Source organism: Microcaecilia unicolor, chromosome 10 (assembly GCF_901765095.1).
Source record: "Microcaecilia unicolor chromosome 10, aMicUni1.1, whole genome shotgun sequence".
NCBI lineage: Eukaryota > Metazoa > Chordata > Amphibia > Gymnophiona > Siphonopidae > Microcaecilia > Microcaecilia unicolor.
The window spans coordinates 17,790,346-17,814,215 of record NC_044040.1 but is presented as its reverse complement, the minus strand read 5'-3'; the positions used below and the strand labels follow the sequence as shown (position 1 = coordinate 17,814,215).

Here is a 23,870-nt window from a genome sequence, read left to right as displayed (position 1 = left end):
CAACTACAGAAGACGTCTGACCGCTGTGCTTGCCAACAAGGGTTTTGCCACCAAGTATTAGGTCTTGTTTGCCAGAGGGATCAAATACTTATTTCCCTCTGCAGAATGCAAATAAATTCATATACTTTCCACAATGTGATTTTCCGGATTTAATTTGTGATGTGCTATCTCTCACTGTTACCAATAACCTACCCTTCAATTATGGGCTGCTCATGTCTTTGTCAGTGGGCAAACTTACAAAATCAGCAAGGGATCAAATACTTATTTCCCCCACTGTATGTATGTATATATTATATATCATCTCACAAGTAATTGAATTCTTGGAGGAAAGGATGAAAATATGTGGTTTGGTAAGTGTGAGATAGCCCAGGTGGCATTGCTGAAGCTTTTTTATGTGGTAAATGTTCAGGCTGATGGGGAGCGCTCTGGAGCACCTCACCTTGAGGTGGTGAAAGATGCGATTCAGTTTGGTTAATAATCAGCCAGTGCTGTAGAATGCAGATGTTTCATAGCAAGTTCATAGTTCATTGGTTGCAACTTCACAAACTAGACTGCATATGTTTGGATTTAATTAAGAGTGGAAATATTTGGCTTGTCTGTTTTCAGGTACAGACATGAAATAGCACATGATGGCGAAAGAATATATGTTCTAGGAGGTGGTACTTCCTGGACAGCGTATTCCTTGGATAAGGTAAAAAAAAGTCTTGCAGAAAAACACCTTGTGTAGTCAGTTGGCTTTGCCAGGATATATATTTTTTAAATTCTGTAAATAACTGTGCATAATTTTATTGATTTTATTTTTTTTTAACTCCCAAGATCCATGCTTACAACCTGGAAACAAATGCATGGGAAGACATTGCAACCAAACCTCATGAAAAGATTGGTGAGCTTCATCCTGATCTCATGTTTGTTGATAAACTAGAATTTTTCTATGCCTTTGCTTATCAAATCTAGCCATTGGTTTAAAAAAAAATATCTGAGGAAACTAAATTGATAAAACTCAAACTGATGATTGAATCTGAGGGTGCAGATATAAACAATTCTAGTGCAGGAGGTGCCCGGGTGTGGTTCTGGTTTTGGGATTTGCACCTGAATACTAGTCATGACTAAGCCAGGAAGGAGAGAAGTTTGTAATGGTCTCAGTATTGGATGCCAGTGTCTCCTGTTTTTTTTTTTAGTCTTGGGAGGCAGAAGAGGAAAAACATGTTGAAAAAGAAAAAAAAATCTAAATGAGGCATAGTGGTTTGTGAAGATGGAAGCCAGTATTTTTTTTTTCTAGTGTGAAATCGAATACTTGAATACTAACCTAAGAATAGGTCACTTGATTTTTTTTTTTTTTTTTGTAATGCTAAATTTAATGCTCCAACAATTTAGATTAGATCGGTTATCTTTGATGTCAGAGAGAGTGAGGCTGTGTGAGGCAGCATGCTGTAATTGGTCCTTAGCAATTTCCCCAAATCCAAAGTTATTTTGAAAATGTGCTTAATGAATATGCAGAGAACGTTTGCCTTCATCAGCTGTAATAACTAGATTGATTTGTATGCAGGTATTCCCCCCCCCCCCCCCCCAGTTATTATGAATAGCTTGGGTTCTTTGTTGTCACTGCCGTGTTCCCCACTTTCATGTTTGGGTTCAGCTCAGGGCCATATTTCTCTCCCCCCCCCTCCCCCACTCCGAGATGTTGGGCAGTGAAAGAATGCCAAAAAGTCTGGATTACAGTGAGGTTTAATTCAGCCCATTCACTGGAGGAGGGCATTTTCCTTAGACTAAGATCTAGCATATTTTTGGGGGGCGGGGAGAAGAGTAGTGTCTTTTTTTTTTTTTTTTGCCTGAACACATTTTGTAATTCTCGCTAATCCTTATCCTAGTTTAGTTGGTGTTGCATCTCTGTATGATTTAATAATTATAGGCCGATAGTGTGTTTTTTTTTGTCTCATGCATTCCTATTCTGCTGCATTTCCAGGTTTTCCTGCAGCTAGAAGATGCCACAGTTGTGTACAAATAAAAAATGGTAAGGATTAAAAATCTGGTTTGTAACAGTGTTATCTGACATCATTGTGTTCACTTTCAGTGCTTTAACATTAGCAGAGCTACTAACTCTTGGATCACATCTGATCCTATTTGCAAAGTCAGGGTTGGGGGGCTCCTTTGAGTCTTGCAGGTATGGGGACTTGCATCGAGCAATGTGTCGCCCTTAAGCAGTGACTTGGATGCACACTCCCTCTGCAGGAACCTCCCACATGGCCGGCGCTGGTCTTTATTTTTAGAGAAATTGGGAGACCACAATATTTGGAGGACTGGGGTGATATGGTCTTTTGGAAAGAATAAGTAGATGAGCAGCCGAATTTTGGGCACACTGGGTATTTTGGCACTCGGGGAGGCCAGATGAGAAGCAGAAGACTGAGAAGGTGGTGGCAGCAGGCTGGATGACTTAGATGAGGAAGGCAGCTTTAGGGGATGTAAAATGATAGATTTCATGGTTTTTGCTGCTTGATCTTAGATGTATTTATCTGTGGTGGATACAATGGAGAAGTGATCCTGGGAGACCTGTGGAAGCTCAATCTGCAGACGTTCCAGTGGACAAAGCTCCCAGCTGAAATGCCAGAACCAGTTTATTTCCATTGTGCTGCAGTGACACCTGTAAGATTTCACTTTCTTTTGTTCAGCTTGGTTTACCAAGCCTTTTATATTCATAAGATGCAATTTTATCTTAAATGTTTTCTGTGTTATCTTAGACCCTGTTGGTGCTACTGCTTGCTAACCAAGATCCCAGAAAGGGATTCAGTTTTTAGTCTTTCCTTGCATACAGTGCATGTAAAGTGTTCAGAGACAGTTATTGAAATCTCTCTGGGATATTCTTATGTTCATAAATTTTTTTTCTTCAAGAACAAGCAGGCTTATAATTCTCACAAGTTGGGTGATGCAGACCCCTGCGTTGCCCAGTCCAGAATTTACAAAAGTCTGAGAGCTTTGTGGAGCACAAGACACACTGCACTGCGCATGTGTGAGTGTCTTTCCACCCCCCCCCCCCCCCACCCCACCCCCGTGAGAACGCGGTCTCTGTTCTTTTTCGGCTTTTTTTTTTTTCTTTTATTGTGTTCCTGGTGTGGAATCTCCATTCTTTTATTTTCCCTTGTGGGTCTCCACCTGTCCTGAGGCCTCCTGCTGTGCAGGGCCCCAGGATCATCCATTGTCTGATTCAACGTCATCCTCGTCAGTAGCAAGGAGCCTCGGTGACATGCTTCAGGCGAAAGCCAAGAAGCATCATCATCAGTTGCCCTCGATGCATGGTGCAGGGAGCTCTGGGGCATTGAGAGATTTGGCACCCAAAAGTGTCGGCGCCGGGAGGAACGCTATACCTCCATACAGGAGATGCCGTGTCAGTAACTGAGCATCCAAGATCCTACTCTTGTATTGATCCCAGTAGTTCTGCAACCTGTGCCTGAGCTGGCACCCCAGCTTTTCCTGGTGTTGGCCCTCGATGAGCGCATCCGGGCTTTGCTCCCTGAGCTGCTGAATGGCCTCATGCAATGGTGTGCATTGGCATCTGGGGTGTTTGAGCTTACCCTGCCTCCTCCCATTGTGGCCCTGCAGTGCGGCCTTTGACATGGATGCTGCATGCGGCCCTGGTGTTGACTTCCACCCAAGCTGACACTCCCTCGATGTCGGTGGAGGAAGCTTTGCCGGAGTCGAGGTGGGAGCTGATCGACGCCACTCTAGAGTACGTGGTTCCTCCATGTCTAGGTAGGTTCAGTCTTGACACTCCCATCGGGAGGTATTGCCTGGCAATGAAGAGGAACGCTCATGGGATTCAGAGGAGGAGCAAAGGTATTTTTCCTCGGATGAGTCCTATGGAATTCCTTCTGAAGCCTCCCCTCCACCTAAAAGGAGAAAATCTCCTCTGGAGAGCCTTTCATTTCTATCTTTTGTTAAGGAAATGGATAACATTCAGTTTCCTTTGGAAGTGGAAGATGAGCCCGGGGCCAAGATGCTTAAGGTCCTAAGGAGGCTGTGACTACTTCTCTTCACGAGGTACTCTGGGAAGTCCTCATCAGGAACTGGGAGTCCCCTCTGTCAGTTCCTGTCATGCCCAAGAAGATTGACATCCAAAGTGTGCCTGGTTTTGATAGGCCTCGGATGCCTCACAATTCTATGGTGGAGGAATCCACTCTCAAAAGAGCCAGGCGTTCAGAAACTATGCCTCGGCATCCCCAAGCAAAGAAGCTAGAACCCTGGATTCTTTAGGAAGGAAGATGTACCAGGCTTAAATGCTCATTTCCCAAATACAATCGTACCAGCTGTTCACGAGCGTCTGCTTGCGAAACTCGGTACGCAAGTTGTCCGACCTGGCTGATATGCTCCCTCTGGAGCAGGCCAAGTTAGTTAACCAGTAGGTCAAGCAGCAAAAGGCATGTCAAAAGTTCTTGGCCAGGGGTACTTACAACACTTTCGATGTGGCATCCAGGATCTCTGCTCAAAGTATAGCAATGCACAGACTCTCATGGCTGTGTGTTTCTGACTTGGAACATTCTGTTCAGCGGAGGTTGGCGGATGCCCCATTCTGGGGTGATAACTTTTTTGGAGAGAAGGTTGAGGAGGTCACAGAGCAAATCAAAAAACACACTGATACCATCTCTTCACTCTCCCGCCAGGCATCTTCTCCATCAGCCTCCTCAGCTAGGAGGACTTTTGGCAAGCCAAAAAGGAGGATTTCCTGTTAGGTGTAGGTACAACCCTTTGGCTCGCCAGCCTACTCAGGCTCAACCTCAGCATGCTAATTCATGTCAACAGTGTGCACCTAAGACCCCTGCTGCTCCCTAGGCAAAGCAAGGGATGAGCCTTGCTCCAGCAGAGCATAGCTGCAGTAAAAGTGTCCGTCCTAAATGACTTACCGGTCGGGGGAGAGGTTAAAATTTTTTCACAAAATGTGGCCTCTTATAACCTCCAACCAGTGGGTTCTTCAAATAGTCCGTCTCGGATACGCCCTCAATTGGTATCACAAACTTCCAAATTGGCCACCGGGAGCTCATTTGTTCAGCTCTCAGCAGAGGCAGGTACTTGCAGAGGAACACTCAGCCCTTCTAAAAGCCCATGTGGTAGAGCCTGTACCACCAGGGGAGGAAGGGTGGGGATTCGATTCCAGGTACTTCCTTGTAGAAAAGAAAATGGGGGGGGGGGGGGGGGATGTGTCCCATCCTAGACCTAAGTGCCCTGAACAAATTCCTAGTCCGAGAAAAGCAACATACCCTTCCCTGGGCACCCTTCTCCCAATGATTCAGAAAATGATTGGCTGTGCTGTCTGGAATTAAAGGGTGCATATACTCGCATCTCGATACTTACAGCCCACCGGAAGTATCTTCAATTTCAGCTGGGAACACATCACTTTCAGTAGCGCATGTTGCCTTTTTGGCCTCGCGTCGGCTCCCAGGGTCTTCACCAAATGTCTAGCGGTAGTTGCAGCATCGCTATGCAGACCAAGTCCATGTGTTCCTGTATCTCAACAATTGGCTGGTGAAGAGCACCTATGAGGAGGGTGCTCAGGAGTCCATACGGATGACTGTTCGGGTGCTCGAGCTACTAGGGTTTGTTTTAAACTACCCCAAGTCCCATGTCCACCCTATCAAGTGATTGGAGTTCATATGAGCCCTACTCGATATATGGTTTGGGCCTACCTCCTGGAGGAGAGCAGACAATCTGATCGCTCTCGCGTCCAAGGTTCATGCCTCCCAGCACGTCACAGCTCGGAAAATATTGAGATTGCTGGGCCACATAACTTCCACAGTGTACGTTACACCCATGACACATCTTCACATGAGATCAGCTCAATGGACCCTGGCTTCTCAGTATTATCAATCCACAGAGAGTCTAGATGTCATCCCAGTGTCCCCAGAGCATGTATGCTTTCTTCAGTGGTGGACCAGTTTGACTTGGGGACTTCCTTTTCAAATTCCTCAGCTACAAAAAGTGCTGATGACAGATGTGTATTTCCTGGGATGAGGAGCTCATGTAGATGGGCTTCACACTCAAGGAGCTTGGTCCTCCCAGGAAACAATCTTCAGATAAATCTCCTGGAGCTCCAGGCAATATGGAACACTCTAAAAGCATTCAGAGATCGGCCATCTCACCAAATTGTCTGTGCACATGAGAACAATCAAGTTGAAATGTATTACTCCAACAAGGAGGGGGGCACTGGATCACGCCCTCTGTGTCAGGAGGCCATCCGGGTGTGGCATTAGGCTCATCAACATGGCATGTTCCTTCGAGCCACTTATCTGGCGGGCAAACACAATACCCTGGCTGACAGACTGAGCAGGATAATGCAACTGCACAAGTGGTCTCTCAATATGGGCATAGTCCGCAAGATCGTCCGAGCAAGGGGCACCCCTTCATTGGATCCTTTTGCCACTCGGCTCAACCACAAGGTCCCTCGGTTCTGTTCCAGGCTTCAGGCCCATGACAGACTAGTGTCAGATGCGTTCCTTCTCAATTGGGTGTCAGGTCGTCTGTATGCATATCCTCCCATACCTCTAGTAGGAAAGACTACTGCAACTCAAGCAAGACTGCGGAACCATGATTCTGATCACGCTGTACTGGCCACAGCAGATATGGTTTTCAACTTCTGGAGTTATCCTCTGAAGAACCATGGAGATTGGAGTGTTTTCTCGCCCTCATCATGCAGAATAATGGATCCCTTCTTCATCCCAACCTCCAGTCGCTGGCTCTCACAGCTTGGATGTTGAGAGCCTAGAATTCGCTTCCTTGGGTCTTTCGGAGGGTGTCTCCCGGGTCATGCTGGCTTCCAGGAAAGATTCCAGTAAGAGGTGCTATTCTTTCAAATGGAGGAGGTTTGCCGTCTGGTGTGATAGCAAGGCCCTAGATCCTCTTGCTTGCCCTACACAGACCCTGCTTGAATACCTTCTACACTCATAACCAACTCCGTAAGGGTTTACCTTGGTGCAATTAGTGCTTCTCATCAGTGTGTAGAAGGCAAGCCCATTTCTGGACAGGATCTAGTTGTTCACTTCATGAGAGGTTTGCTTTTGTCAAAGCCCCATGTCAAACCTCCACCAATGTCATGGGATCTCAACATCGTTCTCGCCCAACTGATGAAAGCTCCTTTCAAGCCGCTGAATTCCTGCCATCTGAAGTACTTGACCTGGAAGGTCATTTTTGTTTTGGTGGCTGTTTCAGCTCGTATAGTCAGTGAGCTTCAGGACTTAGTAGTGGATGCACCTTATACTGTTTCATCACAACTACTACTACTACTACTACTTAACAAACAGAGTAGTCCTTCACATGCACCCAAAGTTCCTGCCGAAAGTGGTGTCCGAGTTCCATCTGAACCAGTCGCTTTGTCTTACCAACATTTTTTTCCCCCGACTTCATGCCCATCCTGGTGAAAGCAGCTTGCACACCTTGGATTGCAAGAGAGCCAATTGGCCTACTACATGGAGTGCACAAGGCCCTACAGACAGTCCGCCCAGCTTTTTGTTTCTTTTGATCCCAACAGGATTGGGGTTGCCATTGGGAAACGCACCATTTCTAATTGGCTGGCAGATTGCATTTCCTTCAATTATGCCCAGGCTGGGCTGGCCCTAGAGGGTCGTGTCATAGCTCATAATGTCAAAGCTATGGCTGCGTCAGTATGTAGCCCATTTGAGGTCGGCCACCAGTGAAGAAATTTTGCAAGGCTTCAGTGTGGTCTTCAGTCCACACATTCACATCACACACTACTGCCTAGAGCAGGATACCAGCCACGACTGTCAGTTCGGGCAGACAATGTTGCAGAATCTGTTTGGGGTCTGGAATTCAACTGCACCCTCCTAGGTCCGTTTTATTCTGTTCCAGGCTGCACTCTCATTCAGATTGTATATGGTTTCAGGTTAATCTGTATTATGTCCTCGCTGTTGCAAGGCCCAATTGACCAAGTTTGTTTTTTGGTGAGCCTAGATGTTAGGGATTCCCCACTTGTGAGAATTATAAGCCTGCTTGTCCTTGGACAAAGCAGGTGTTCTCCAAGGATAGCAGGCTTTATATTCTCACAATCCCTCCCACCTCCCCTTGGAGTTGTCTCCGTAGTTTTTTTACTTTATTTTTTTGCTGTAGTATTAAACTGAGGAGACCATGTTCTCGTGGTGGGTGGGAAGACACTCGTGCATGAGTGTTGGAGCATGTCTCGCGCTACACAAACTCTCGACTTTTGTAAATTCTGGACTGGGCGACGCAGGTCGGTGTCTCCATACGTGTGAGAATATAAAGTGTGTTGTCCTCAGAAAACACCTGCTACAGGGAAGTACCTTTGGTTTACTGTTAGGTGATTATTGCTGCCCTCATTTTAATGGTGAAATTAAAAAAAAAAAAAAAAAAAAGAAATATTCTTTGGATACAGATATGTTACTGCAAGAGTAATGAGTAATGGAATATATGCCTATCAGGCTAAAGGGAAATAGATTAGGCATGGTTTTGGGTTAGGCATGGACTCTTTCCTGTGCTGCCTATATCTGTCTATTATGTATATTTTTAATATATTTTTTTGTTTGTTTTTTAGTTGCGCTTTCTTGAATTGCTCTTTTTCCTTTTCGTATCGCTGAGTGTATGAAATTTCTTTCCTATCCAAAATTGTAGTTCTTTTTTTTACTGTTTTTGTTTGTTTTTAAATTTTAGTACACTGCCTTGGTCTGCCAGTTAGTAAGGGTGTTGTGAAGAAAATGTGTGTTAAGCCTGTAAAATGTGTTGTGTTTTTTCCTGCCTAAATTTAATTCTGAAGAGTATTTCTTTAGTTTGGCCAGCAGATGGTACATGTTTATGCTTAAAGCTGTTAGAGGACTGACTTTTTTTTTTTTTTTAAGCTGGCACAGATAATAGGAAGTGCCTGTAGTGATGTAACCAGTTTTTATTTGAAACTTGACTTTTCTGGGCTCTGATTGGCCTGGAGTTTACTGAGCAGATAGATGCTGGCTGTTGCTTCAGTTTCAGCCTGGGAGAAGAGAGAGTTCTTTGCTGAAGCCCTGAAAAACAGTTATATTTGATAACTGGTGAACACTATATATGTCCTGATCTCCCCAGGTACTTTCTAGAAAGTATGTAAATGTTTAGTTAGTTTTTTCTAATTGATCCATTTTTCAGTTACTTGTTACTGTTAGCAGTGGACAAAAAATGTGCAAATAGCAAAGTTCTGAGAATAAACACATTTGTTCTGCCTGTTTGGACTGATAAAGAATCCTAGTGGTTTGTGTGTTGGGTCTGTGAGTGCTTTCTGGGAACTGTGGGACCACTGGGAGTGTGGAGTGTGGCCCCAGTAACCTAGAAATCACTGGGGCTAATATGAAAGCGGGAGACTCGCCCAGAGGCAGTTTTGACCCAGTTGGTGGGAGCAGGGTGCTAGTGTAGAGCACGAGCAGCAGGTGCAGGTGGACCTGAGAGGGTCTATCCCCAGCACTGCTGTGGGGTAACCCCAGGCAAGTGGCTAGGTGTTTCATGACAGGTGTAATAAATTAAATGTTTTCTTGTGATTCAAAATATGATTGTCATTTGGTCTATGCTTTTTTGTGTGGTGTTTTTTTTTTTTTTTTTTTGTCAGTTCTATATTTTGCTGTCTTAAAGTTCTTTGTGGGGGATGTGAAATTATTTGCTTTGTAAACTGCTTTAGGGGTCTGTTTACTAAGTCGCACTAGCAGCTGTCTGTATACTAATACTGACACAGCCCATTCTAAGTGGATGGGCTGTGTCAGCACTAGTGCAAGGACAGCCACTAACGAGGCTTAAGCATATTTTCAAAGCACTTAGCCTTCCAAAGTGCTTTGAAAATATGCCTATTAGTAAACCGGAGCGTTAGTGTATTACGAAAAGTGGTATATTGAACAATTGAACTGATTTCATTCAGTAAAATTTGGAACATTTTGCTAGCAAAAAAAATGGGTTTTAACAATCAGTTTCAGAATTTTAGGCAAATCTCCCTCCCCAGAATATGTAGGAGGGGGTTGTCTGTGATTAGGACAGATGCACTAATTAAGCAGAGGTTTGGGCTCACGTAGTTAACATTGCTATGTATCCTAATGGTTTATTCACCATGTTCAGATTCAAATTTTTTTTCCAACAAGTGTTAATGGTGCAATTGAGCATCTGTAGCGGGGAAGTGTCTCAGCTGGGGGCCTAACCATTTGTGCCACTCACTGGCTGTAGGTCATCCACCATTAATTGGTGTCCTTTGCTTCTATTTCAGGCTGGTTGCATGTATATACACGGAGGTGTGGTCAGTATCCAGGAAAACAAACGGACTGGATCCTTATTTAAAATTTGGCTGGCGGTGCCCAGCCTCCTGGAACTTTGTTGGGAAAAAGTACACAAATACTTTCCTCATTTAGCACATCTGCCCACAAGACAACTTCTCCAGCTGGGACTCTCACAAGGACTAATTGAGAGGTTGAAATAAGCTTCTGCTACACTCGTGTCTTAGTGAAGACTTACTAGCTCAGCGGGCTCCCCTCTCTGCGGAGGTATTGTGGAAGAACGCTGCTCAAGATCAAAGGCCTTACTCAACAAACACATGGCTTGCCTTTCTGTCACTTATGTTTTACTGTGAAGGTGATGGAGAATGTCTGGTTTTAAATATTCTTATACATTTTTTGACTTTTCAGGAGCTGTTTGTGTTCAGATGTGTTTTGACTCTTTAAATCGCCATTCTGTTTCTTGCTTTTTTTTTGGTCCTTGTCACTTGAAGCCATTTATCCCTGTTCATGTGGGACAGTCACCTTCCTTCCTTCCAGTATGACTGTGGAAGGCTTCAGAGCTGCTATTTAGGGCAGTTACTGACTTATAAGGAAAAAGCAGGTTCTGTAGCAAGGGGAGGGAGGGAGGGAGACTGAGGCTGTAGCAGCAACTCCAGTCTTACTAGAAATTAAGCAGAATACTGTAAAGTGGAACTTTATTTTTCTTGTTTTTAAGTTCAATTTATTTTTTTCTCTCATCCAACACAAACTACATATGAATCAAGTTTATGTACAGATTCATTTTGAATGAAATTCCAAATCATCATACAGTTTCAGCATGTGCTGATAGCTTAAGTTAGTATGCCATCTGTAAGCATTTGCTCTTAACTTTTTTTTTTGCTTCTCTCAGAAGATGTATTTTAACAGAGTACAAGTGACTCCCTGCAGACGGTGGGCTTAGCCCTTCCCTTGATACCAATGGAATGGACACATAGTGGCACGTTCAGCTTCCTCTTCCCTTGCATGTGACTCTGGATATGGTTCCTTTTGAACTCTTATGGCTAAAGGAAGCAGAGGGGTAGTCAGTGTGCTCGTCTGTCTAGCTTTAATGCGCTTTGCTGCAACTTTTTAACTGATGCTCTTCCTGCCTCCAGTGTGGATGGGAGCTGAACTGGTTTTTCATTCATGTACTTGATGATGTATGAATTACTTGACATGTAGGCGTTGGCACCATGTCCTAATTTCTTCTGTGCCAAGCTTCTGATTTCCTCCCTGGAAATATCTTCATCCAGAGGAAAGACTTGAAACTCAGATAGTGACGTGTGCATTCTGCCTACTGTTGTCAGGGGCATCTTTCTAGAAATTTGGTACCTGTGCCAATGGTATATATTTGTCTCCTGTGTATTTGTTTGGTTCATTTGAATCTCTTCTCCCCCTACTTACTTTATGAAGTCTGGCCAAAGCTTTAAAGGGGACCCTCTAAGTCCATGTTTAAGCCTTTTTGCCTGTTCACGTCAGTGAATTGTTGGTCAGACCTGCTTATTTGTTTGGTTTGAATCAGATTTTTGTACAAGTGTTTTAAGCTGATACGTTGCCTGACTGTAGCTCAGGGACAGTATCTAATCATATTCTGTATCACAGTGGTGTAAGAGCTTAAGCAATTATTTTAACTAGTCTGCCAACAAGGCACACCTACTCCCAAAGGATTAATTTTTACAGAAAGTTAACACAAAAATGGCAGCGAACTTGTTTACTGCAAATGCTGTCGATTACGTCTGCCAAAAAGCAGTTTCTGCTGTTTCAGTCCTAAACCCTAATTTTTTGTGTTTAAGTCCATGAGCATTTTAGCAGTGTTTAAGAAAGTCTACTATTGTTTGTGCACCTACTAGCATGGTCTTGCTCATGTTCCTGGGGGGGGGGGGGGGGTTATGAACCTCAAAGCTTCCCAAAAGTGTATTAATACCTCATAGCTAGTTGGATTTTCAGGGTCTCTATAATGACTATAGATGCAGAGAGTGGAGCCCACTATTTTTTTTAAACTTCTCCGGTCTGTTCTTTATGGACAAGCCGTAAAGCCTGTTACAACAGGCAGCATTTCTGTTGTGTGTAATGAAATAGCCAAACGGGCAATATGTTTTATTTCTGAAATGTAAAGAGAGAGTGAGAACATGTGTGTGTGAGACAGAGAATGCTGTGTGTGTGTGTGTGAGAGAGAGAGAGAGAGAGAGAGAGAGAGAGAGAGAACGTGGGTGTGACAGAGAATGTGTGTGTCTGTGTGGAAGAGAGTGTGAGAGTGAGTTTGTGCCCTGCCTGTAGCCACCCAGCGCTTCTCCGTTGCTCCTGTGAAAGCGCTGCCCGTTGTAGCCTTCCCTTCGAGTTCATCCCCTCTGAGTCCCGCCTTCTGACGTTATTTCCTCTTTCCGCGCAGGCAGGACTCTGAGGGAATGACGTGGAAAGGAAGGCTACAGATGGGCAGGGCTTTCAAAGGAGCGATGGGGTTATGGGACAGAGGAGAATTGCTGGGTGGCAGTGAAGGACTGGGCAGGTGGCTTGGGTGTTTGTTACCGACTGCCATTGATCCTGCCTCTACGTGCCGCTGTTACTGCCTCTAACAATGGCGGGACTTGGGATAGATCTGTGATGTGCCGTGCATGTGCAGAACAGTTGTGCTGTTCTGCGCATGTGCGGTATGTTGGTCACTCTTCATTTATATAGTAGGATGGTCTGAAAACATGAGCAACTGGGTGACCAATCTGGATTTGGAAAGCCCTGCTCTTTGGCATAGCTGTGTTTATTAATATGGGTCAAAAGAATTTTAAAATGGTCTTAACCGTTAAAAAGTAAGTTACTTTACTTGTTCCAGATTACTTTCTTGTCACCCTTTCTCCTTTTGAAAATGTACTTTCATATGCCATTTTTACAAAGGTGTATTAGCCCCTGCTATTTGAAAATGCCAACACTGCCTGTAAATCTTTTATCTGACAAACTGTTTCTTTTCTTTGGGAAAGGGACATGTGGAATTCTGGTGCTGGGAGCAGGGCTAGATCAGAGTTTGCATGGGGGGGGGGGGGGGGGGGGGGGGGGGGGTTACTAGGTCATAAAACTGTGTGTGACTGCAGTGAGTGAACAAGCTGCTAGCTTTGATCAACATTATTTGGGTCTCTAATCCTCAGGACAGGTTTGTCTCCCCCCCCCCCTCCCTCATAGCTTCTAGGGTTTAGCTAAGTCTGGTGGGCAGTTTCAATGTACTTAGCAAGCTTACAGTTAGGATACAATCAGTTACTACGCAGCAGGATTTATCCAGGAAGTACTGCTTCTACCAAGTAAGTCCTGCTCACCAGCTCAAAAGGCTGGTCTAACTTTATCCAGGTATTTGTCTGAATATTGATGCAGGTATGGGTAGAACTTCTGTGTAATGCTTCCTGGTTGTTCTTAGAAGTGAACTGTAAGTAGGATGTAAGCTGCAGGGCTTATCAGTTCCTTTTCAAGGCCATTCCCCCTCCCCCCAATAAAGAGAACCCTGGCATGTTTTTGTAAGCTCATTTGTTTAAACATGAGGGGAATAAAACAAGGACACTTTTTCAACCCAGGCAATCATCACATGTACTCTCAGGTTTTCAGGATCTCCATAATGCAGATGTCGGAATACACTGCCTCCATTATCTCTAAATCTGTTTTAATGCTCTCTGTTGTGGACATTCTGAAAACTTGGCTGTGTGTCTGAGGACTAGGTTGCAGACCCCTGCTTCATTGCTCTTCTACCCACCACTGGGTGCTGCATTGTTTAACCATCCTCTTCTGGTGAAGTTCTTGTTTGTAAGTCACATACCATTCTGTTTTACTGAGTATTATTATGATAAATTTGTACATGTAAAATTTTATTTTGCACATGGTCAGAGTTTCAAGTGCAAGCCAGCTACATCTTCTGTACCTGAAACCATCAGTGCTGGACCCTTGCAGTCAACCCTGGAAAGGAAGAGCTAGGGGCTTTCTGCTTAGGGCATGCACTGCACCATTACTTATAAACGCTCTGTGTAGTAATAGAGGTTGAAACAGCTCACTTGTGTGGGGAGGCCAAAAGTACCTCCATCTGTGCCCTATTCTAAGCTGCTATAAATGTATGTGTATTTAACAACTGTGAATATCTATCTTTCACCATGTTCAACCCCTAACATTCATGTGTACACATGCTTGTGTGAATTGGGCCTTCTATGCATATCCATGTAAACAAGCTCTCAAAATCACCCCATCAATAGTACTGCAACTAGCCCTATGCACAAAAACATCTCTTCTTTTTGGAAATGCAGGGCAGGAAGCTTCTCACCCTGCCTGATTAGTGTAGGCTAAAACTCCTGCACAGGTGTATTGTATGTAAGCAGGAGCCAGTGTGCAGCTTCTCTCAGGATTGTTCTACTTGGCTATTGCCTTTGTGGAGTGGGAGGCGTAAGCCCTTGCAGCAGGGACAAGCAATTCAAGCAGCACATGGAACCAGTGAGCCTTGCACTTAATTAATTTAAGAGATTCTAATTGAAAATGGTAAGACCTCAATCTGCAGAGTCTGAGGACTTTCCCACTGACTCACTAAGCACCATTAGAGATCTTTGATGCTCCAGACAAGTGGGTAATTTGCACTCCTACCAGCACCGGGAGACTGAGAATTATTGAGTAGCGACACCTGTAGAAGGGGCTGTGCAGTTTCTTATTTTATTTTAGTTACATTTGTACCCTGCGCTTTCCCACTCATGGCAGGCTCAATGCAGCTTACATGGGGCAATGGAGGGTTAAGTGACTTGCCCAGAGTCACAAAGAGCTGTGCCTGAAGTGGGAATTGAACTCAGTTCCCCAGGACCAGAGTCCACCACCCTAACCACTACACCACTCATGTTGGGCAAACTGGATGGGACTGTACAGGTCTTTATCGGCTGTCATTTACTATGTTACTATGCATGGAAGCTGTCTCAAGCGAACCTTTGTGCCCAAGGCCCGAGCCACAGAAAATAAAATTTCTGCAACCAGCAGAGCCAGGTTCTTCAGACATGTGGACCAAGTCATAGAGAGCCTATTTCTTTAGTTCTTATCAGATATGAATGATTTCTCTCTCTCTGCACATATCCAACAGACTTCTCATTTCTTTCTTTAACATCACATGGTCACTAAAATTTGTCCCTTCCTTTGCGTATACTACCAAAACCCTTGTCCACACTCTTACCACCTCTCACTTAAGATCACTGCAACTTGCTTCTCACAGGTCTCCCCTCTCTCATCTTCAATCTGTTCAAAATTCTGCTGCACAACATATTCAGTTAGTGTCACTATGCTCATATTAGCCCTCTTTAAGTCGTTTCATTGGTTCCCTGTTTTCACATACAGTTCAAACTCCTCTTACTGACTTACAAATGCACTCACTCTTCTCTCCCTACCCTTCTCCTCCACTGCCACCTCCAGACTGTTCCTTTTATCTTGCTGTACTGCATGCCTGGAATGGACTTCTTGAATCAGTATGCCAAGCTCCATCTCTGGCTTTCTTCAAATCTAGGCTACAAGGCCCACCTTATTTGAAGTTGCTTTTAACTCCTAGCCCCTATTCACGTGTTCAGTACCCATCTCTGTTATATCAGTCCTACCTTAATTCCCTTACTTGTCCGTCCTGATTAGATTGTAAGCTCTGTCGAGCAGGGGCTGTCTCTTACAAGTTCTAGTGTATAGCTCTGTGTAGCGCTATAAGAAGTAGATCATTTAAGGCTTTGCAGGTAGCCCTTAATATTAAACACTTGGTTAGTTCCCATTTTGAACAACTACATTGGTTACTAATTGAATTGAGTAAAATTTAAGATTCTATTATTGGTGCTCAAGGTTTTGAATAATTTAGTAGCAGTAGTGACCTTCAGCAGTCTACATATTTTCCAATCAACCAGCGCATTAAATTTGGCTAAGAAAGCATAGTTAAAGGTGCCATCTTCCATGTGGTGAGACAAAGAATAAATCAGTAGTGTTATCCACTTGGTGTTGTTAAGGTGGCTTTACATAAAGCAGCAAGAGCATGCCACAGACCTCTGAGGCTTTTCCCTTTCGATCTCAGGTAGTGTTATCCACTTGGGGTTAGTTTGTGATGAAGTATGGATAGTGGGTCAATTAGGTTAAGAGATTGAAAGAATACCATGTTTCAAATTGCAGGACCCAAATTGTGGAATACTCTAAGAAATATTCAACAAAGGGAGGCATTTAAAAGAGTTCAGATTTAGGTACGCTAACAGGGCAGCAGTAAGTTAGTTAACCTAACAGCAATGATAGGTTTTTTTTTTTGTTACATTTGTACCCCGCGCTTTCCCACCCATGGCAGGCTCAATGCGGCTATGGAGGGTTAAGTGACTTGCCCAGAGTCACCTGGGCATCAGAGAGAGACCACTTCAAGGCACTATTTTCTGGTGTTGATGAGCTTTATGCACTGTTTTCAGACAGGCTACATTCAACAAGTTTTGGTCTAAGGTAGGGGTCCTGAAATCCAATCCTTAAGGTCCACAATACAGCCTGGTTTTCAGGATTACCATAATACACATCTATTTGTATTTACTACTGCCACTGTATTCAAATAAATCTCATACATATTTATTGTGGAAATCCTGAGAACTGGATTTGAGAAATCGCAAAGCTAGTTTTCCTTCTCATAACAGAGTATTTGGAGGGCACTTGCTCTCAATGGAACCCTACTTAAGAGAAAAAGGTATACACAATGGTTTAAACATTGGGGGGGGGGGGGGGGGGGTATTTGCTGTTTAAAAAATTAAGAGGCCTGTAAGCTATTGCTGTTTTTCTGTTTATACTTTATTAGAACACCAGATACAAATTATGGTAACATGGCCATACTTACCACCTGCACAGCCTAGAGTACTTCAGCCATCCAAGCTGACCTATCAAGATTTGTGTCACCAAAAGCATCCTTTTAAAGTGCTATTTTAAAAACACACTACACCCCTGAAACATTAACCCATAGGTAGTGATATACACATCTTATTCTTGAGCTGTAACAAGATTCCCATTCTTTTCATTTCACTCATCAAGCTGTGGCCCAAATGGAATTTACAATTCTGTTTCTGAAGTGAAGGAGTTAAGTTTGTAAAAGACTGGACTGAACTGCTATGCCTCAATCAATTCTTCAGTAAAAGCTTTGGCCCCAGAGAAAATAAACTATTACAAGTCTTGCTTGCTTCAGATACAAGAGCACCTCCTCTAGTACCTGTGCACATGGAGCAGGGTTTGCAACAGATCCCAGATGCAGCTCTGACAAAGGGATGTAAAGCAGTTGTAGAGGTCAAAAGGGCTGCGAAGGAAAAGCACTATTCAGATTATCCCTTTACACAGCAGACAGTTAAGCTCTGATGCATTTGGCTCATGTAAAAAAAACAAGTCCTAGTTCCCTCCTGTCACTTGCAGGGTATGTTATGAATCAATGAAAGCAGGACTTCTGCAGCTTTTCTAGAATGAGCCTGTTAGTCTACAGAAACTGCCCATATGTTTTTAGTATAACAGGAACTGAAGTCTCAGCATCCAGCTGGAGATGGAGCATAGAAATACATGGCCAGAAGGATTAGATACACCATCACAAGAACAGTGCCTGCAAGATAAAGGGAGATGAAAATGCCTTTAGAGCCTAGTCAATGAATTTGAGGACCACATTTTTTTTTCCAAGCCAGTTACTTATGAGACGTTTTGGGAAATCATACCCAGGTGTCATCCTTTTTAAAAATACTGATAGGCCGATGCTTAAAATTTAATGCCAGCTCTAAAAACGATTAGAGCTGTTAGTGTGCTGCCTAATGCTCTTAATGGTTTCAACACAGACTGCATTTAAACGTGGTCATTTAGTATCTTGCTGGGATTAAGAAAAAAAAAAAAAGTTCTGAGGCACATTTAGTGCCAGAAAAAACAATGCCAGGTCTGGAGCAGCATAAAAGGTTGGTTGAGAGAAGGCATGTATCACCTCTCCCACCAACACTACCACCCTGCCCTGAATGGGCTTCCCCACCACAATCATCATTAGCCCAACTTTAAAAAAAAATAAGATATTACTGCCACCTTGCCCCCCCCCCCCCCCCCCAAGCATCATCAGCCCAACCTTTAAAAAAAAAAAAAAGGCATGCAATGGAGAAAGTGTGCATGCTAATACATCTCCTGTATATCCTGAAAACCCAACTAGCCCCTGAGGACTGGGTTGAAAACCACTGCTTTATATAAACGTCCTCCAGTCTGGAGTAAAATGGACTGGAAAAATTCCTCATTTTTAGGTATAACTTGTCTGGAATGTTTTTACGTTTGGGGAGCGTGCCAGGTGCCCTTGACCTGGATTGGCCACTGTCGGTGACAGGATGCTGGGCTAGATGGACCTTTGGTCTTTCCCAGTATGGCACTACTTATGTACTTATGTTTAAAAAATATTTGTGCATACTCAAAAGGACAAAAAAATTATCTTGATAAAGACAATTCCTTGTCCTTTGAGCATGCACAAATATTTCAGCACTGGGATTTGAGCACAAGCATGGACCACCAGGGATACTGTGGGGAGTGTTTGGGAGGTATGCCTTTAAGTTTTGGGGGCAGTGGGTCCAGATGGTTTTTTTTTTGTGGAGGGGGGGGGGGGGGGGGTCTGCTCCCCATACGACAGCTCCAGACCTGCCATAAAATTTTAGACGTTAAAAGTAGGTGCTCCTTTCTGTGTGCTGCACAGAAATATCTGTGCATCACTCAGAATGCTCATTTAAATACTAATGAGCTCTTTGTAATACATTTGAATAGGATTAGCAGTAGCTGCTACAGTGAACGGTAAGAGAGACCCTGAACCCCTTTTAGGCAGTAATAGCTGTTTCCAAAATATGACAGACATTCTGACTACAACTACTCCAGGAACTTAAAAACAGTGCCTGAACTTTTTTCCATGTCACTTCTTGCAGAACCAAAGTTGAGTATCCAAGAACAGCAAGTCTTGTGAGCCCATCATAATCCATCAGGTGTAACTGGACTCACCTTGGAAGTAGTCACATTTTCCATCCATGAAAATATAGTTCATCAGGATGACACTGAAAATGCTGGCCCAGACATGGAGGTCACTGAAGAGCATGGTAAAGCCTGCAGGCTGCAGAGAAAAATAAACAGAACCAGATGTATGAGAACAAAGGGGAAAAGGGTGTAGTGGGCCAGAATGCTACCAGATCTGATGGGAGAACCTAAATGGAAAAAAGCGCACATTCACAGTGGCCACATCATTAACATGAAATCAACGTTTTCCTTTAATAGTCACTCAGGATCACGTTGATGCAGCTTCTCCAGGGTCAAAACCAACAGATTTCTAATATACTGTTCAACCCCATCATATTGCACAATGAGTGAATGGCTGATCTTTAACACTCGCTGGATCTCAGATATATTCTGTCCATACTATTAAGTTGCAGCTACCAGTGGGCATCCTCAGGAAACTCCATTACTTTATGTGGAGGCATCCACAGTTTGCCCGCAGGCTGTAGTCTTTTGTAACCTGAGCAGTCCACTGTGCTGTCACAGGCTTTGCAAACTCAAATGTTTGTGCAAATCTACCAGCAAACACTAAAGTTGTCTACCATTCTATCCTTGTGGACTGAAGGGTACTCGGCAGGATTTGGGGGCTGAAAAAACAAAAAGTAAAGCACAGGACCTATTCCTGTTTCAAAATTATTATTTTTTTTTTAATTTGAGACTGGTACAATAGAGAAGTGTGTGTGTGGGGGGGGGGGGGGGGGGGGGGTTGGTGAAAGGTCTGACACTTTTGAAATCAGATACTTACATAGAACAGGTTGAAAAGCACCAGAATGGGTATCTGAAGCATGCAGACCTGAACGGCAATACTGCTTCCAATCTCAAGGCTAGAGGAATTAAGTCAGACCATCATATTAAATCATAAGACTCAATGAACTAAGGCAGAACAGATCAATATGTATAATGTGTAAAGAGAAAGTTAATTGTTCACATAGAAAATATTTAAAAACACCACATAGTAAGGTAGCAGAAGTCTCAAGCTTAATTATGCAGCATTTCTACACCCCCAGCCTTTTCTAAAACTTATCATCCTTCATATTCTCAAATGTCCTTATCACAGATACTCGGCTTACTTTTTTTCTACAGATGGTCCAAGAAACTATGGACTGCACTACAAAGTGCTTACGTGACAAGTTTGACCACCCAACATGTTCTTCTACAGATGGTCCAAGAAACTATGGACTGCACTACAAAGTGCTTACGTGACAAGTTTGACCACCCAACATGTTCTGTTTTGTAAAGATATGCTAACTAAACAGGAGCCAAAGGTGTGCCCAACATAACTTGATAGTTTTAAGGTGTATAAAATCATGTACCATTTCAGCTGTACTTTTAGAGAACTCTGTTGCTTGGGAACACTTGTCTGTCTAACCTGTGACCTCTCATTGCTCAACAATAACATATATGCATTTCTATCGCATCTGTCCAATGCTGGACCACAATAGCTGCTGGGTTGTAACCACAGATACTACCAAATGGGCTGAGAGCATGTATGTTGTAACCACCACAGAAAGCTGCTTGACTCAACCAGATAAAGGTCTGTTTCAGAAGCACCTCAACCCATTTATCCTGGTAACCCTTTATAATAGTACCACCCTCCAAAACAAAGGCATCTGGACTGGGGCATAGCTACCATTGAGAACGCCCAGCAAAAAAAAAAGCCCAGGGCTACCCCACTGGGTAGAGGGCTTCTGTCACTGGACAGAAGTGCCCTCAGGTACTGGTTACCTGCTCTCTGCTTGCCTAGTCCAGCATCTTCTCTCTCTCCTTTCCCTTCTTAAACAGGTCCAGCATCTCTCCTTATATGCCCTGCGGTCCTCCAACTTATAGTGGGTCACCAGTAGTAATATAGACAGGCTGCCTCCAGCTGATCCTGATTCCAATGGTGCAACTTCCTATGGGTGGAAAGTGGCAGAGGGAGGGTCTCTAGGGCCTGTCAGATTCAGACTATTGCTGCTGCCGCCATCATCATCAGCAGCAACCCACTAAGTATGGAAGACTGCAGAGAAGAGATGCTGAACATGGAAGGATAGGGACAGGGCAGATAGAGATGCAGAAGAAAGATAGATGGTGGGCACAGAAGGAAGAAATGTCATACGGCATGAGATCCTGGAAGGAATTCATTAAAAATTGAGAAAAACAGAAGAGACGGTGGGACTAAAATGGAAAAATAAAATTCTCAAAAGGTAAAAAAAAATTCCAATATATTCAGAATATCATGATTGTCAGCTTTGACAAATGTGCATTTCTGATATCCTGCATTTCAGTTTATATTTCTCTAGTTTTGCTATATATTGCAGTCTGACTTCCAGTTTAGTTTTTTGTCTTCATCTCTATTACTGATCTGTGGTCACTTTTTTCATCTTTGTTGAAGTGACTTTTACACACATGACCAAGGTGTGGTATTCTGCTAGCATGTAGTTTGTGTACAGATCTGTAGCAGCCCCACTTATTCCGTTTCCTCACTAGGTGGTGTATTGGTGTTTTACGGCCTCAGCATAACAAAGACAACGGACCAAAATGATAAAGGGGGATGGAACTCCTCCCATATGAGGAAATGCTAAAGAAATTAGGGCTCTTCAGTTACAATCTACATTCCCTTCAGACATGAATTAACAGAAATAACCAATGAAATCAATGATGCCCTGAACATCTTGAACTCCTGGGCAAACTCATTCCAACTGAAATTGAACACTGAAAAAAAACACACTACCTCATCCTCATCTCAACAAGTACAAACCCACAACCATAAACACCCCAGGACACACCCTTCCTACCTCAGACAGCCTAAAAATACTCGGCGTCACAATCGACCGCAACCTTACCCTTGAGATCCAAGTAAACTCCGTAATAAAGAAAATGTGATATTCAATGTGGAAACTTAAACGAGTAAAACCTTTCTTCCTGAGAAAAATCTTCCGAAACCTAATACAGTCAATGGTCCTAAGCCATGCAGATTACTGCAACGGAATTTATGTGGGATGCAAAGAACAACTCACAAAAAAACTCCAAACTGCCCAAAACACAGCAGCCAGACTGATATTTGGTAAAACACGATTCAAAAGTGCAAAACCCCTCCGAGAAGAGCTGCATTGGCTCCCAAAGAACGGATCTTCTTCAAAATCTGCACCTTGGTCCACAAAATTATCTACGGCATAGTCCCAGGCTATATGATAGACCTCATAGACCTACCAACCAGAAACAAAATCGGATCATCACGATCATACCTAAACCTACATTACCCGAATTGCAAAGGACTTAAATTCAAAACAACTTCGCATCCTGCTTCTCCTACATAAGCGCACAAACTATGGAATGGACTCCCAAAAGCTGTGAAAATAATCCACAACCATCTAAACTTCAGGAAATCACTAAAAACCAACCTCTTCAAAAAGGCTTACCCCACTGGCCCACAGTAATTCCCCACACCCAGCAACACCACATAACTAATGATCGTACTGGACAATATACAATCTTCATCCCCTCCGACCACCATGGTGCCTGATACACACCGATCTCATTCGACCACAATATAACCTTATCATCAGCCAAAATGGCGAACGCCTTCTCAGTACTATGTAAGCCACATTGAGCCTGCAAATAGGTGGGAAAATGTGAGGTACAAATGTAAAATATAAATAAATAGAGACGGCTAAGGGACATGGTTGAGGTCTAAAATCCCGAGTAGTGTACAACAGGTAAAAGTGAATCGATTTTTCCCCTCTTTCAAGAGGTACTAAGACCAGGGGACACAAGTTATATGGAAATACTTTTAAGACAAATAGGAGGAAACATTTTTCACTCAAAGAATAGTTAAGCTCTAGAACTTGTTGCCAGAGGATGTGGTAACTGCGGCTAGCGTATTTGGGTTTAAAAAGGTTTGGACAAGTTCCTGGAGGAAAAGTCCATAGTTTGTTATTGATATGGACAAGGGGAAGTCACTGCTTGCCCATGTTTGATAGCATGGAATGCTATTACTAATTGGGTTTCTGCCAGGTAGTGGTGACCTGATTGGAAACCGTTGGAAGCAGAACAGTGGGATAGATCGACCATTGCTCTGACCCAGTTTCGCTATTCTTATGTTATTTACAGTGCTGCCTTTCATGGCTAAGGTTGTTGCTCTGAGTCCTGGAAGTGCTGTTCTGTTTACGCAGTGTTGCACTGCATTCAGACTTTAAACTTCTATTTCTAATTAGTTGTTTATTCGAGGGTCCATGTATTCCACATAAGTGACAAATTAAACACTATCAGAAAACCTCACTTTTATGCTGATATCTGGAGCAGTCTGACTTGCTCTGTTTTTCCAGAGTGCTGTCTGGGAAAACAGGGTTGTTACTATTTGAGTCCTGGTCATTAATGCTGCTTATTATGACATGTTTTCCATATACAGCTGGAATGTGTGTCTTTTGCAAGGTTTGATTACTGGACCTCTAAAAGGGTACCCCTTCCCCACTACCTGGAGAGATATGGTGTTTTAGGGGCCCGATCTTAATTTTTTTTTTTTATTACATAAGACCCATTCAATCCTAGCTACGCCACTGCATCTAGAAGAGGTCGTCTGTACCCTGAAGTAGGCTGTACTAAGTGCCTTGATATTCT

At 43.4% G+C, this 23,870-nt stretch overlaps 2 protein-coding genes across 3 annotated transcripts in view; one reads left to right on the top strand and one right to left on the bottom strand.

The window, feature by feature from the left end:
- The window catches only part of KLHDC10 (kelch domain containing 10), a 66,089-nt gene extending 55,468 nt beyond the window's left edge, over positions 1-10,621 (top strand). For both annotated transcript variants that reach the window (XM_030217209.1, XM_030217210.1), the window contains 5 exons: positions 607-691; positions 817-883; positions 1,964-2,011; positions 2,501-2,640; positions 10,223-10,621. In XM_030217209.1, the coding sequence (XP_030073069.1) occupies positions 607-691; positions 817-883; positions 1,964-2,011; positions 2,501-2,640; positions 10,223-10,432 (550 nt within the window). In that variant the 3' untranslated portion in view covers positions 10,433-10,621. The remainder of the gene's footprint in view (positions 1-606; positions 692-816; positions 884-1,963; positions 2,012-2,500; positions 2,641-10,222) is intronic.
- Positions 10,622-17,000: 6,379 nt separating this feature from the next.
- Positions 17,001-23,870, bottom strand: part of LOC115479334 (putative cation exchanger C521.04c) — a gene marked incomplete at its 5' end in the record, with an annotated part of 107,400 nt that continues 100,530 nt past the window's right edge. Inside the window, 3 exon segments of the mRNA XM_030217208.1 lie at positions 17,001-17,820; positions 19,227-19,335; positions 20,020-20,098. Coding sequence (XP_030073068.1) covers positions 17,747-17,820; positions 19,227-19,335; positions 20,020-20,098 — 262 coding nt within the window.